The sequence below is a fragment of the Anguilla anguilla genome, chromosome 2, assembly GCF_013347855.1.
Source record: "Anguilla anguilla isolate fAngAng1 chromosome 2, fAngAng1.pri, whole genome shotgun sequence".
NCBI classification, from domain to species: Eukaryota; Metazoa; Chordata; class Actinopteri; order Anguilliformes; family Anguillidae; genus Anguilla; species Anguilla anguilla.
The window spans coordinates 2,533,729-2,548,935 of NC_049202.1; the positions used below are offsets into that span (position 1 = coordinate 2,533,729).

At 42.9% G+C, this 15,207-nt stretch overlaps 1 protein-coding gene across 1 annotated transcript in view; it reads left to right on the forward strand.

Moving 5' to 3' along the window:
* Positions 1-1,207: 1,207 nt before the first annotated feature.
* neurl1aa (neuralized E3 ubiquitin protein ligase 1Aa) overlaps positions 1,208-15,207 on the forward strand; it is a 70,721-nt gene continuing 56,721 nt past the window's right edge. Inside the window, exon 1 of the mRNA XM_035406267.1 lies at positions 1,208-2,240. Within this exon, the coding sequence (XP_035262158.1) occupies positions 2,159-2,240 (82 nt within the window). The 5' untranslated portion in view covers positions 1,208-2,158. The remainder of the gene's footprint in view (positions 2,241-15,207) is intronic.

The following is a 15,207-nucleotide window of genomic DNA, read 5'->3' on the forward strand; positions in this document are numbered from 1 at the left end:
TGTTAAATTAATATTATGTAAATACCACCCTCACCATCACCATCGTTTACTCAAAGAAAATACTCTATTTTATTCTCATTTGAAATGCTGAAACATTCATATGACATTCATTTTGCTTCTTTCAGTGCAGTCACTAATGTACACAGTGAACACATGCGATCAGCATTTTAAGGGCAGTTTTTTTATATTTGTTTGTTTGTTTGTTTTACACTAGGTGGCACCTTGACACAGGACATGGAGAGACAGGAGTTCCCTGTGGTGAATGAAACACACACAGCCTTTATCTTCTGTTTTTTATTAGATTTTGTCCATGCTGCTTGAGTGGGTAGAGCTGCTATTTACCCCTGTTCTCCTTTTTGGTGGTTAAATTTCTAACTCTCGTTCAAAATACTCTCTCTATTGAGCATCTTTGTGTGCCATGTAAACTTGGCTTTCTTGCTCCAAAATACAACAGTCTCAGGACAGAACGGGTCACTGCAAACTGTGGATTTCTTTTCTTTAACTCCAAAGGCAGAGGTTAATGATCGGAAACGTTTCCTTTTACAATCCCATAAGAACTAGGAATTTACCAGGTAAATACATGTTAAAAATAGCACCTAATTGGGTAATTAACAGGGGTAAAAAAAATAGGTAAATACTAAGAAACTGAAATACTTAGAAACATCTACTCTTTACACATCAATTCAATCAATCTTATAGCTATCAAAAGTTTAGGTTGGCTACAGCCTGAGTTTAATTGTGTACTTCCTAGGAAGGCAGATTATACTTTCTTGGAAACACCTCTATTAGAAAGTACTGTACGTATTGCCAAATTCCCTAGGAAGTACACAATTACATTAAGGATATAGCCAAGCTAAACCTTTGATAACTACAACAGTCATTTGCACTGATAGGTGGTAGAGGAGATGTTTCTAAGTATTTCAGTTTTAGTTTCTTCGTATTTACCTATTCTTTTTTTACCAGTGGAAATTACTAAATTACGTTCTGTTCCTAGCACACATTGACCTGGCAAACACCTCGTATTTAAGGGTCTGCAAAAGGAAGCGTTACCCCTGAGATCTTGGAACAAAATCACGACCACGGACTCTCTATAATCTCCAGTAAACAACACGGTGTACCCGAATAACAACACCGTGTGCTTTGTGAAGCTTAAGAAGCACCGCAAAGCTAGAACATTTCATCCTTTCCAAAGATAAAGGTGAATCCGTACATTTCTCCATCTCTGAGTCAGACCAGCGTCTTACAGTGTCTGCTAGACTACCCAGTGATTTTACAATTCTTTAGTTTACCCATAATGCTACTGCAAGGGTTTCTGAGGAAAAATACTGAACACAAAGTGCATGAATTCTTCAAGTCATTTTGAAATATCACAATTAGTTGTAGTTTATGCTTACTTGTCTTTCTTAAGTCTACCTTTTTAAATCGTACAGCAGAGAAAACAGTGGGCAGATAGAGCCCTGTGGGTGTCAAACATTTAACCTATTCCTTTAGATCTGCAATTCAATGTATCTAATTATATTTTGGGGTTTTAAAAAATAAATAAATGTTTTTTTACAGTCTACGTTACTGATTTGCTTTCATTCCTCCTTCACGTTCGGATGGAAAAACAAACGAGAAGCGGCAGTCTCTATAGCAACTCATGATTATCGGTGAAGAGAGTCGTGGCACATGATGGGCGGAAAATCTAATCTGTAATACACAGACAGCTCGGGGATGGACCTCAGTCGTCTGACAGCTGGGAGACGGGCTAATTCAGAATCATCCAGTGAGTAATGCGGCGCATGATAACGATCCTCAGCGAAAAACACCAGGCCGCCCTGTTATAAAGACAACTAGATACTGTCCGACGACGACGAAGAAGCTTTTTTTCGCAAACGTGCGACTAGTGGACGCGTATACTTACAGACAGGAACAACAGTTCTTTGACCTGCTGCTGTTCTAGCCTTCGAGCAGTTCAATTGGTGTCTTTTTAAAGAGGTGCATTTGCGGTAGAAAAGGTCCATCCATCATTGGATGGCTGCGAGTGTGGAATTCCCTGGTACTGTTGCACATGATGATAAATGTCGTCCCGCAAAGCTAAAAGAAATTGAATGAAGACGAATTCACAACTACTGAAGCTCAGATCGAACATCTGGACGTTGTGATTTCCCCGTCAACCATGGGAAATAGCGTCTCGAGCATACCGACATTGCAAAGAGGCCATCAAAATAAATTTCAAAGACTCCCAAACTCTCACAAAGGTAAGTCTACCAAGCTATTATACTTTTTTTCCCTGTCAGGCATCGTTTACCATGACAGCGTTAGACGAGTCCTGTTGTTTGCTTGTTTGAGGGCGACTATAAGCAAACGAGGGATCGGGATACATTTCACAATTAATAGTACCGCTGACCAACATGCAACAAGTGTACAACTTCCACATATGATTACTGTTAAAAGTTTTGTCATAAATAAATATCCTTTATTTTATTTGTCCATGGGACTATGTATAGGTACACAGAAGCGTGTATCTGTGTGTATTTATTATCTAATAATAAATTGTTTAAGCTACCTAGATTTTAATGAGAACAATCGTGAACCGCATAAAGAAGCGTGTAAATGTCAACGAACACATCCAAAATCGTATCGCATTAGACCCGGGGAAATAGTGAGCGATGGATGCGAACCCTGGCTAATTTGCCTGATAATCCCTCACTGCCCGCTCAGCCACGCTGTTGACAGTAGTGCTGAAGGACAGCGCCCCGTGCACGCGAGCTGAACTTCACCAACCGCTAACGGTGGTGAAAAGTTGACACTCGATAGCCCTTTTTTTTCAGCGATCAGAGAAAGTTAAACCGCTACTGTTGCGCAAGTGACGTCAACGTCAGTTCTCGTGACGAAGAAAAAGAGCGAGGCATATCTTTTTCAACTCTGCTGAAAGACGCGGTCTATAGCCATTGTAAAGAACGCAGAGCGCATAGGCCGACGGAATACTTTGTAATATAATAATATGTGCTCTATTTTCAAATAGATTATTTATGAAACAGTATTATTATTATGGGCATTTTACTGTGTACGAGTCCAATAGGGACCATATATACTCTGTAAGAGTTGATCTAACACTGGGAATTTTACTTCAAAATTTTCCTTACATTCTCTTAAGAAGTTTTAAGACTGAGCAAAAGGATTTCACAGCTCTAAGGATACATTTCCCAACAAATGCTGTTAAAAAGGCAGCGCCAACTTGAACTCTGATTTCACGTTTAGGTGCAGATTATATGCAGCACACAGTAAAATGCCCAGTGTTAAATCAACACTTACAGTGTACATATGTTTCCGCTCTGGTACAGAATGGGATCATACAGCATGTACAATACTCTGTTTGAGTTGAATAAAAACTGGACATTTTACTGTGCACTAATATCATATTACACCAAAAGCCACAATCTCGGTGTCTGTGTTGCCCTAAAGATTATGCTAAGGGCACAAGCAAACAGATAATCAAGAATTTTCCCTATACAGTGGCAAAATCGTACATTATATACAGCCACCCTTGCCCGCAGGCACCACTGATGATGAATACCCTAATCCATAAAAAACAAAACCTTTCACCCACAGTTAACAGTATTCCAGATGAAGCAGAGAAACTGCCACACAGTAAACTTTGCAGTGTTATTTAAACTCCAGGCAGAGTAAATATGAGTCCAATGCACCAAACATTTAACTGTGTACCCAAGGTATACTGTATGTGGTCAGGCACTCAACAAATATTGTAAGTCCTGTTCCTTATGTATCAACAGAAGCCTTTTATTATGAGGTCATTCCATCCTAAGCACAAAAGTGCTCTGTTATCAAGCCAAGGATATTTGGCTGTATATATTGATAATATTTCTACATATGTATGTATATATGTATTTGAAATATCCCTGGATGTGAAAAATGCTATGAACCACACCTGCCTGCTTCACACACATTTGAATGCGTACTGACATGGGGATAATATAGGGAGCTTTAGGAGACAGACTAAATATTTCCAGGCTTAACAAATGAGCTGCCTACACAGACATTTTCACTTGACGCATAATCACATAAACCGTGTGAACTGTTGTGTGAGAAAAAAACCCCCCACCAAAAAAAAGGTCTGCTATGATTTATTCATAAGTGTTTACATTTCTCAGGTCGTTAAATGTGCTGTTTAAATCTTCTTCTGTAAACAGCATCATCATAAATCCAGCACAGTATTTAGAAACTTTCAGTTTTGTGTGCCCACCAATGCAAATCACACAGTATTTAAAAAAGAAATCTGCAGTCAGGGAGGGTGGGTAGCAGTTTAGCAGTTTAAAGTGGAAAGGTGAAATGGTATAGCTTGTGCAGCTAGTATGCGAAGTTGAATTGAGGGACATGCACTACGATGGGTACTGTTTAGCTGGTGGTCCTTTTTAAGTGAAACTGCTCGGCCTACATTTTCAAAGCAGTGATATACAATTATTTTCACTTCAATTTTAAATTCAGGTCAAATTCAAGCAGTGCTCACGTGGTTTAAAAAAAAAAAAAAAAAAGTAGGTGAGGGGGGTGAGCGAATCTCTTTTGAGTTCTTCTTTCCTAATCTGATAAAATGACAAAAGGAACATCTGTTGTGATTTCCTCCTAAGGCGGTAAGTATGTAGAAATGGGATATGGTCAGAGGTCCATTGCAAACATATTTTTCCGAGGGACAGAGAGTGGCCTGTTCTTCTGCGTTTCCTTGACAACAGAGCATAACATGTAAACCGTTTCCATGGCGATGTTTCCCGACTGCTATCAGCCGGGGATAATAATAGGTACGAGGCGGCTTGAAAATGCTGCGTTCACCCAGAAAACCAACGGAGGAAAACCAGACCTGGATTTTCAGTTTATCTGTTTTGAACCCTTTTTTTTCTATGGGTATAGCTAAGTTTTCTGTTCTGGCAAAAAAAAAAACAAATAAAATAAAAATAAAACATTTGTACTGCAGTCATTTTTTTTTTGCTATTTACCCCCAACCTCAACCCTCTTGTGGACTATTGAGACTCAGCAGGGGGGTGAGCTGCGCAGATGACATCACTGCAGGGTAATCTGGAGCCAGGACACGTGTTTGTTGATGAAAGTCTGTTTTCAATACGCTTATGGCCAGTTCTAAAGCCATGCTCTGTCTTAGAGGGACGGGGGGGGTGTGTTTGCACTACATCCCAGGAGCGCGTTCATTGCTGCCCTGGGCCAAACAGGAAGTGGGCTTTCTGGTTTCTGTTTTTTTTTTTTTTACAGTATGTTAGAGTGCTCACTCTCTAAGAAGAAAACCGTCGCTCACAGATCACTGATATTTATACTAAGCATTTGACTGTTTACCCAAGTGGTGGTGAGGCACTCAACAAATACAGCATATCCTGTTGATATTGCATCAACAGATGCCTTTTATTACAAGGTTGTTCAGTCGTAAGCACAGAAGTGTTCTGTTTCCAAGCCAAGGCTATAGTCAGCTGTATACTGTATACTGATGATATATTTACATTATGGTAGGTATATACAGTATGTATCTGCAATACCCTGGGATGTGGAAAATGCTATTAACCGCGCCTGCCTGCTGCACACACATTTGAACGCGTCCTGCTGTGGGGTACGATGGGCACGTGTAGAGATTTTATCGGGCGCGGAGTTCTACCGACGAGACTTTGCCCTGGATGAGAAACGGCCACGTTCGTCGAGCCAGGGCACATGCGGCTCGCTCACTAACCAGGTGGAGTCTGGGTAATCAGAGGGCTCGCGGACAGGAAAGCACACGCTGTACAGGGACAGACACAGGATGGATTGCAGGAGACGGGGTGGGGGGGGAGGGGGGGGGGGCAGCGATGATGTGATCTGCTGACTCAGACGCATGACGAGCCTGTTGCCGGGGACAGAGGCCGCCATGCGACACCGCGGGTCAGAGGCACGCGTGACGAGCAGACCGCTCCTCGCCGCTGCAAACGCACGGTGATGATGATGATGATGATGATGATGATGATTATCGGAGAACACAGGCCAGCCGGTCGGCCCATATGGTGACCGTGCGCGCAGACATTCTGCATATGAAAGAGGTTTTGAATAACACACCTCTTCAAAGAAGCCCCCCCCCCCCCCCCCCCCCCCCCCCCCCCCCCCCCCCCCCACCAAAGCCTGATATCTCAGATGACTCTGGATATTTAAGTATAATGAGCCAGAAACAAGACACGGGAACACAAGTGCACACAAATGAGCCAAATGTTCTTCCTGGGTGAACACAACTTCATAATTGATATTATTATTATTCTTATTATTTGTTTTTTAAGCATGTACATTATTTAGGAAGTTGGATCAAATGTAACCTAACGTTTGTTTGAACTTTTTCTTTTGCATTCCATGTATCATATCTATAGGAACTTTTCATACAAATGAACAGTAATATTTAATCGAAAATGTTCTTGAAAATAAGAACATTTTTTTTATGTAACAATATTTTATATAACTCTGTAATATATCGACAGCGCACGTACACAGTGTGAATTCCACTAACATTTTTGGGTCTTATATAACGCGTTCAGGCCTGGACGCAGCCCAGGACGGGGCGAGAGCGAATGCGCGTTTCACTGATGGGAGGGTGCTTAGCAGCCGTCTCCAGGGAAACCGCATCACTGTGTGCTTTGTGAGCGCTCGGCGCCCACGGCCAGGCAAAGCGGGAACACAAGCCCACCTCAGACGCGGGCTGTGGATCTGTGCCGTGGATCTGTGCCGTGGCTCTGTGCCATCGGAGGGAGAGGGAGACGCTGCACCTGCCGCCCGCTCCTCTTCCACAGGACCGCAGTGAAGCGCAGCGTACTTCAGACGCTGGAAGAGAAAACAAAGATTAAACAGAAATTAAGCAGAAAGGAAGATTAAACAGGATTTTCATGTGCTGATTTTCAATACTGACGCCTAATGACTAAATTATTAGGGCTAGTCTTTTAATACAATATTGGAGGGTGAAAGTGACACAGCAACTAACTGTTCATTTTAACCTGTTCACTTTATTAAAAGTATACTTGAACCAAGGCTATTATTATGGTAACAATGAAGTTTACCGTTGTAAAAACAGGACACAATAACACATTTGATTTACAATGTACATTACATCAACACCATAGACAATACAGATTAGGAAATTTCGAGCATTGCACCTGCTGTCTTTCTACCAAAATGTACCAAAACTGTTTTTGATCAATGCACAGACGGCACATTCCGGGTGAAGACTTTAAAGTCAGATTAAAGATTCAGCCAAAATCTTTCCTTAAAATCGATTTGCACGCAAAAATGCACGAGCCACTTTTCGTCAATGCGAATTACATTTTGAAAATTAATTTTGACGTCACGAGCGTCAACGGCCACAGCAGCGCGCACAGAACGACGGTTTCCACCACCAGCCAGGAAACATCCCACAGTCGGCGGTAAAAATAACACGAGGCGCGCAGTGGGGCTATTAAATATGACTCCCTTCTTCTGAGTCATCTACCTCGCAGGCAGGATCAAGGGTTTCCTTTAATACACGCGCCACAGGTTAATTAATATGCACATCAGCCGTCAGTAATAACCGAGGAGACGGCTCCACTGAGCTCAACGAGCACACACGGCAAAGTGCTGAGTGTAAAATTAGCTCTGACAGAGTACAGTACATAGACTGACTTTTCAAAGCAGAGAGGACTCATAAAGTCTTGAGCTGAATTTACACTAAAGATTCCACGGCGTTAGCGTCATCTTGTGAAGCTAACATATACAGCAGCTTGAGGTGCGGCGGACTGAAAACGGCTACTCACTTCTCAGGGAAGAACGATACAGCCAAACTGTAAAACAGTTTTCAAATACAACGTGTTTACTGCTCGTTATGGAGGGTGCTGTGTCAGAGTCACAGAGTTAGAATAATTTAATATCCGTGTCGAAACCTGCCAACGAACAAACGTGTCATTTGTACATCTCGCTTTTGAATTCAACTGGTTTAGCATTCCCAGTACAGAAAACGTCCGGCCATTTCCATTAGAAGTTCTGCTTATCGATGCATCGCAGTACCATGTTAAATAACCTCGCTTTTATCATTATCCGCATTCATTAATTTTTCATTAGCGGGTTTTTTTTTAAAGGCAGTTCTGGTGCCACAGCGTGTCTCCTGTGAAGCAGGAGAAGCAGGGAGAGATGGAGATATGGAGAGATGGAGAGATGGAGAGATACGTCTGTTTAAATGAAACGCGCGTACGTCATCGCCCTCTCATTACCTCGCGCGAACGGCGGCGGCCCGAGCCCCCCCTCCTGAGCTCGCCGCGCCGCCGCAGCAGAAATCCCTCAGCGTGAGAGAGGCCATTGTTCTCCGCGGCGACTCCTTCCCGCCGTCCCGCCAAACCTGGAGGGCCTTCCCCCTCCCCTCCCCCAGCGAGGCTGACCTCCAGGGCCGCCGCAAGGTCACAGATCCCATTTCAACCTTGAGGGGTGGGGGGTGTCAAACAGGACATTTTCTTAAGGATTTGTTTTTGTAGGGGGGGGGGGGGGATACAATACCAGTATCACTAAATACAACATAATAGTAATAGTAATAGTAATAGTAAGCCTGCCCCCCACCGTGGGATCTCGTTCTGGGTTTGGGACAAGGTCCCAACTGCGCAGCCCTGCACTGGCCCACTGCAGGCCTCAGCCTCTCCGCCACATTCCTGCAGCCCTTTGAATTTATCCAAAAACAGACATCATTAATAACCTCCAGCCCCTTTATACACCACCACGCCCAAATATGGACGTGCGTTCCTGCGTCGCCGTTAGCGACGTGGAGAACCAAACCGCAGATAAATGTGTTACCTTGACGTGAACAGACCGCACATCAAACAGTTCAGGTCCGAGTTAAAGAATAGGGACAGTATACAGTATACGGGAAATACAACACCTGGACATAAAACAGTGGCTTAAAAAGATCATCATTCAAACTCTCTCTTTTATGTTATTTTTTTTTGAATCAACATTCGATCCTCTTTGCATTAAATAAAACATAATTCTGAAGAGGTGACACAAGAAGGGGGGGCGGACCATCTGAAGCTCAGAATATATTTCAAAGAGAAAATTGCATAGTTCTTGCACTGCTACTTGAAATACTTGCAAAAATACTCCTTCTGTGGAAATACTGCATTGATATATAAATGAGCATCTATTCAACATAATATTTACTGCAATCAGTGTGATATTCTTTGATTAAAAAAAAAAAACTAATTTTAATAATCACTCCCCCCGCCCCTTACTGGTTTACCACACTAACCTCCACCAGCTTTAGGCTCGTTGACATGGTCCCATTTTGGCTCAGAAAGCACAAATCCAGACGCAGGCGAAACTATTCACACCCTGGGGGTGGGGGGGGGGGTATGGGGTGTCACCTGATCAAGGGAAAGTATTATGTCTGTTTCATGAGTATTTTCCTTCAGCTACGTTCAGATAGTTAAAAAAAAGAATAGCCCTAATGCGAGAGACAGTTTAGCCTCTGCCAAGCAGGCCCTCCTACGTTTTGTCTTGTGTGGAATTCTGCGAGGATGAGGCCCCATTAGTGCTCCACGGTAATCGATATGGATACAGCCTTACCGCACGCTGTAAAAATAAGTGCAAAGAGCATCTTAATGCCCGGGTCTCTTTTACTGCTGCACACCCTAAGCGGTCTCGGACATTAAAACTCCCAACTGAAAATAATGCAGCACTCACAGCTAAAAGCAACACATCACCATCATCATCATCATCACTATTATTATTAAACAAACAGAAGAACAAATTGGTATGAGAATTATTGGCGGCCTTTGGCTGACCGTTATTACAACGGTCCAGTGATCTCGGAGCTTCAGAGCTACCGTTCGGTACATTGATGATCACCATAAAAAAGTTGCCCTTGGTTACATAACGGAGCTCGTCCTCCTCCACCTGCCCTGCACTGATGCTGTTAACACATCTCCAACTTAAATACCACGTCGGGGAATCTAAGGAGCGAAATTTTCACAGACTTCTCACGCCCCTCAGGATGAAAGCGTTGAAGCCACTTGTCCTGCAATCTTCACGTCTTAAACACAATACCTCTCAAGCCCCCCCCCCCTCGCCTTTACCCTCCCACTCCCAAAATTCCCTCCATTCCCTCTCCTCAAAGCTATGCATGAAATGCAAACTATTCAATTCAGCAAAACACGGAGTGCCAAAATGTCTTTCGACATCAGCGCGCGGTTAAACATACGAATGCCTTTCCATCTTCAGCAATACAGTTGTGCTTTACTGCGGTGCCGAGTAAACTATTTATAGTAATTAACATCTGGGACAAAGATATGTAAACCCCATTCGGAGTTTCTCACTTATAAGGACTAAATACGTTTAAGAAAATGTGATTCTTCCGAGTTGTGGGACGTGGTCACTGTGTTTGCCTTCAGACCGATGGACAGGCACAGGCACAGGGCCCCGATTAGCTCAACATCGACGGCTGTTCTTTCCCGCGTGATTTACGGCAAAGTGGAAAGTCTGCCTATCTGAAATTACCGGCTCTGCGAATGTTATCTGAGTACACAGATACGCTGACCTACGCGGTAAAAAAGCAGAACCCGGAGCAGCACAGGCCATAAAAAACAGGTGTGCTTTTGTTTACACCGGGTCGTTAGCCCCGTGTGAGACTGTTTACACAATTCTGCGGCCACGCACAGCGTATTGATTTTATGGGCAGTTAGAAGGCTTAACTCCTCGCCCTGTTGCGTGTGTGAGTGTCGTATATGTAATTTAACAGGGCTGATAAAAAAGCCAACCGTCACACAAACAGTCACACACGAGAGGCAATTCTGCTAATTTTGTGTTTAGAAAATGGAGCTAGTATCAAATGGAATTTGTTACCTTAACGGTTCGAGTACATTTTAAGGATCTCATCACTCAATAGAATGATATGCAAAATGGTATTCTATAAGATAATGCCATTTGAAATGTACACATACGCAGCATATTACACAAATTTATATTACGTTATGAATAAGGGCTGCATTACTCCGGGTCTGCATCTGTCTCGGCTAATCTTCGGGAGACAGGGCCTTTCCGTGGGCATGACACTGCAGGTGCAGGGGTGACACTTTCTGGGCCGGTTGCCACGGCGCCCTGACTGATGAAGACGCGTGTGCCTTCACCTTGACACCCGATGCTCGCTCTAATATTTCACCCGTGTCCCCGACTGCCTGCGCTGCGGTAACAACACAGTAAAATGTCCAGTGTTCATTCAACTCTAACGGAGTGCACACGAGTCCAAGAGAGACCACTTATACACTGTAAGAGTTGACTTAACACTGAACATTTTACACGCGGAGGAAACATCTTGTAACTGTTCAAGGCAACGATTTAAATTATAGCTTATATTTAGTTAAGCACATTTAGGTGAACAATTTTGCTTTATGTTTAATTCCATTCTTAAATGTGTGCGTCATAACATGTGTTTGAGTATGTTCTTGCTTTGGTATACGGTGATAAACAATGATTATTGGCAAGAGGTTATACATCCTTCCGGAGTCAAACTGGGTCACAGACTTTCTTTCACATATTTTAATACCCTGTAGACACCAGTGCATTATTGGAGCTTAGTAATAATTCAAAAAGAAACAACTATTTCCACCAATATTCATAATAAAATTCTCCCTCCATATAAAAATGTTTGGTGTTGCAACACATTTTGCCACGGAACTGTGATAAAATGTAGCATCTAGGAGGATTACGTATTTCATTCTTCTAAATATATTTCACACATATTTGATCTAGTTGTGGCCCTCTCGTGCATTCTGTCTCTAAAGCGGTCAGTGAGTTAATCTCTTCTGTCACGTGGAGGAGACTCGAGACTCATGATGATTACTAGCAACACATCAGGCTGTCCCTTTTACACTGAAATGCCCATTTCTGCACACTTAGACCCACATTAACCCGGACCAGACCTGGGTCAAATACGCATTTGTTTCGGATTCTAATACTTTTCTGCGCTTTACCGATCTTGTCTGGTGTATTGGAACCAATGAAATACTCTCAAAAAGTGCAAAACCCGCCTTCTGGTCACATTGGGAGGCACAAGTACACCAGGCAAGACCAACAGAGCACAGAAAAGTATCTGAATCCAAAAACAAATACGTATATCACCCAGGTCTGAACCCCGACAAAGGTATGAACTCGTGAACACTCAACAGCAATAATGCCGCCCCTGATTCAGACTGCCTCTAACATGTAAACATTATTTTCTACGATGGTACTGGACATAAAAGAATCAACGTGCGGGCCTGAATGTTGACCAGCGCAGACGCTGAAGGCGGCCAGCCTTCACTGAGACAGGCTGCTCAGCGGAGGCAGAGCGGAACGCGGAGAGCGCTCCGTGTCCTTATGAAATATGGAAGCGTCTCAGGACAGATCATGTGACCGCCGCACGTACGGTTTCAAACGTGGGCGAGTCCTACTGCAAGCGTAGCACGGGCCCGTTGGTGGGATGCTAGGTGAAGCGAGAGAGTGTGTGTGTGTGTCTGTGTGTGTGTGTGTGTGTGTGCGGTTCTGTCTGAGAAGTTTCCAAGGGAGTGTTACATTAAGGGGAACTGCAGGAGAATACACACACACGCGTTGTGAGTGCAGTTCTGTCAGAGATGTTTCCAGGGAACCATTACATGAGTGTTACATGAAGGGGAATTGCAGGAGAATACACACACGCGCGTGTGTGTGTGTGTGTGTGTGTGTGTGTGTGTGGGTGCGGTACATGCCTGTGTGCCCCCAAGAGAGGGAACTGGAGAGGCCACAGGCACAGAGCACCAGGAGGCAAAAGTGCTCTTAATGAGAAGCCGCTATAACAGGGAAAGGATGTATCTACATCAATAAACTTTTACTCTTGATTTAACTATGTCATATGGTTTAAAAAAATAAGCTATATATATTATCTTCATGTCTCAATATGAAAGATGATTATCAATTATTAGCATAAAAGTGCATATTTTAGTTGCAAGTTCGGCTTGTTTTTTGTAAGTTGACCCGAAATGAATTAGAAAAAAATGTGAAAAAGGCGAGGTGAACTGGAGGTGAAAATCAAGACACTTTTAGTCTTGTTTTCACCTCATAAAAATTTCACAGGCATTAGGGAAGCAGGCCTGGACCTCTCCAAATTTACGCACTCGCCTGCCTTTACTTCAAGTTAATTTAAATAGCCTTTCACAGTCCCTTAGCGAGGGGGGAAAAAAGTCTTTTTGGGGGAATAACAAACGATGAGCTTTTTCTTCAAAATATTATTGCAATGTTATTTGGACTGAAATGAATCAACAAGATAAGTGGACAGGTCGAACAGTTCCTCTTCTACAGAGCCACAACCCTCTCACAAGTTCGTTAAGTAAACAGAACTGTATAGTCTCCGGGAGATAAGTAAGTCCATTTGTTTAAAATAAATTTGTTCCGCCCCTTAACTTTCTTGGGTTCATTACAGGACATACAAACTGGGAGAATATTTAATGTGGACATAATTAAAGGCCAGTGGCACTTGAGAAATGAGAAAATTCTTTCCAACTGAATCTTTGAGAACTTAGAACTCAGACCTTTTAGATTTTAGTTTATAAAGGTGAAGTGTACAGTATCACTAACCAGTACACACTAGTTGGAAAATAGGCGTAAATGAATTTAAGTTGTTTTGACTTTTTGTCTGATCCGTCCCTTCGAGACTCTGGAGCACCACCAGCATCCCACTCAGTTTGAGTTCATTTTGGCAGAAGGCAAAGGGCTCTGGTGAATTTCAGATTCGGAGTATGCATCCCACGGAAGGAGGAAGGATTTTGTTTCATTGACTGCGTGTATTTGGTTTAAACAGGGCGTCGTAAGGCCTACTCAAAGCCAACATTAAGTGGGGTGTTTTACAAGGCTTTTTTTACAAGGAAAACAACACATTAAAAACACAATACTCAATCCGACCTTGCAGATGGGAATATTTCGCCTAAACAACCTGCTGTACACCTTTGCTACTAAACCAGTCCTCACTTTGGTCTCCAGCGAGTAGTCGTCAGCTATATTATCTCAGCTGGCTTATTTACATTGACATTTAGCACAATGTACAGCTATAATACACATTTGTTTTGTTCAGTTAGGCCAATTCTTAAAATATGTTTGTCAAAGCGCCTCGAGGGTCTACCTGACAACAAAAAAAAAAAAAAATCTGTTTATTTCAGGATTACAGGACTGGTCCAACACAGCCTTATGGAACACGTGATTTGTTCTTGTTTTTTTTTTTTGTCCTTGACCTTCTGATTTCATTTGATGACTCACGGACCGCCATTCTAAATCACGCCCTTGCGCATTCACCCACAGCATCCGCAGTACTCAGTGGGCATGTGGAATTTACAGTCCGGTTCATTGTCAGTGACGACAGACATAAGTTAATAACGTCAGGACTGTGGAAGCAGTATATCTGAGGATGATTAATTCAGCTCAGTGCTTATGATGCTAGCTACAATGGGCCTCATTTGCAAAACCTTTCTTAAATTATTCTTACTTCTGTTCTTAAAAATCTTCCTACGAAATACCAACACGGGATTCATGACACACGTGCTGACCTTTGTTTCTGTGCGTATCCCAGGTGTACGAGGACATGATGAATGCTGACTGTAAATTTTATGCGCAATCCTGTTCATTTGATTAGCATAAAGGACAACCATGAACAAATACTGATAAGAAAGATGAGAAAAAAAATTAAGAATGCCGAAACGTTCTCGCACACGGATTATGATAAAATGTGATCGTGTGCATGATTCGTCAATGAGGCCACAGGGTTGGCCTGCATACGAAGCACTGCAATTTTATGGGAGGTTTAAGAGATTGTCTGACATTGTAAACTGCGTCTCGGCACGCTGGAATATGACTGAAGTTTGACAAAACTGATATTGCTCTTTTCCACAAGCCTATTCACTGGGCGAATGGGGTTTTTCACTCGAGAGTTGAGCAACGTTGGGGGGGATCTGATTCGCCATTACGGCTTTCTGGAGCGCCTGAGTGCTGCGAGGTTTTTTTACGACCCATAAAAGAACATTAGGGTGCAATTTCGCACAATCACACGGAAAGCAAAATCGCGCTTTCAGCTCTGAATATCATGTAAAGGAGCGTAAAGGAGCCTGCAGGCCCAAAGGTGTTTTCAAACGCAGGCCGAGCGAGGGGAACGCGTGAATTACGCCACAGTTTCAACAGTCAAACGCT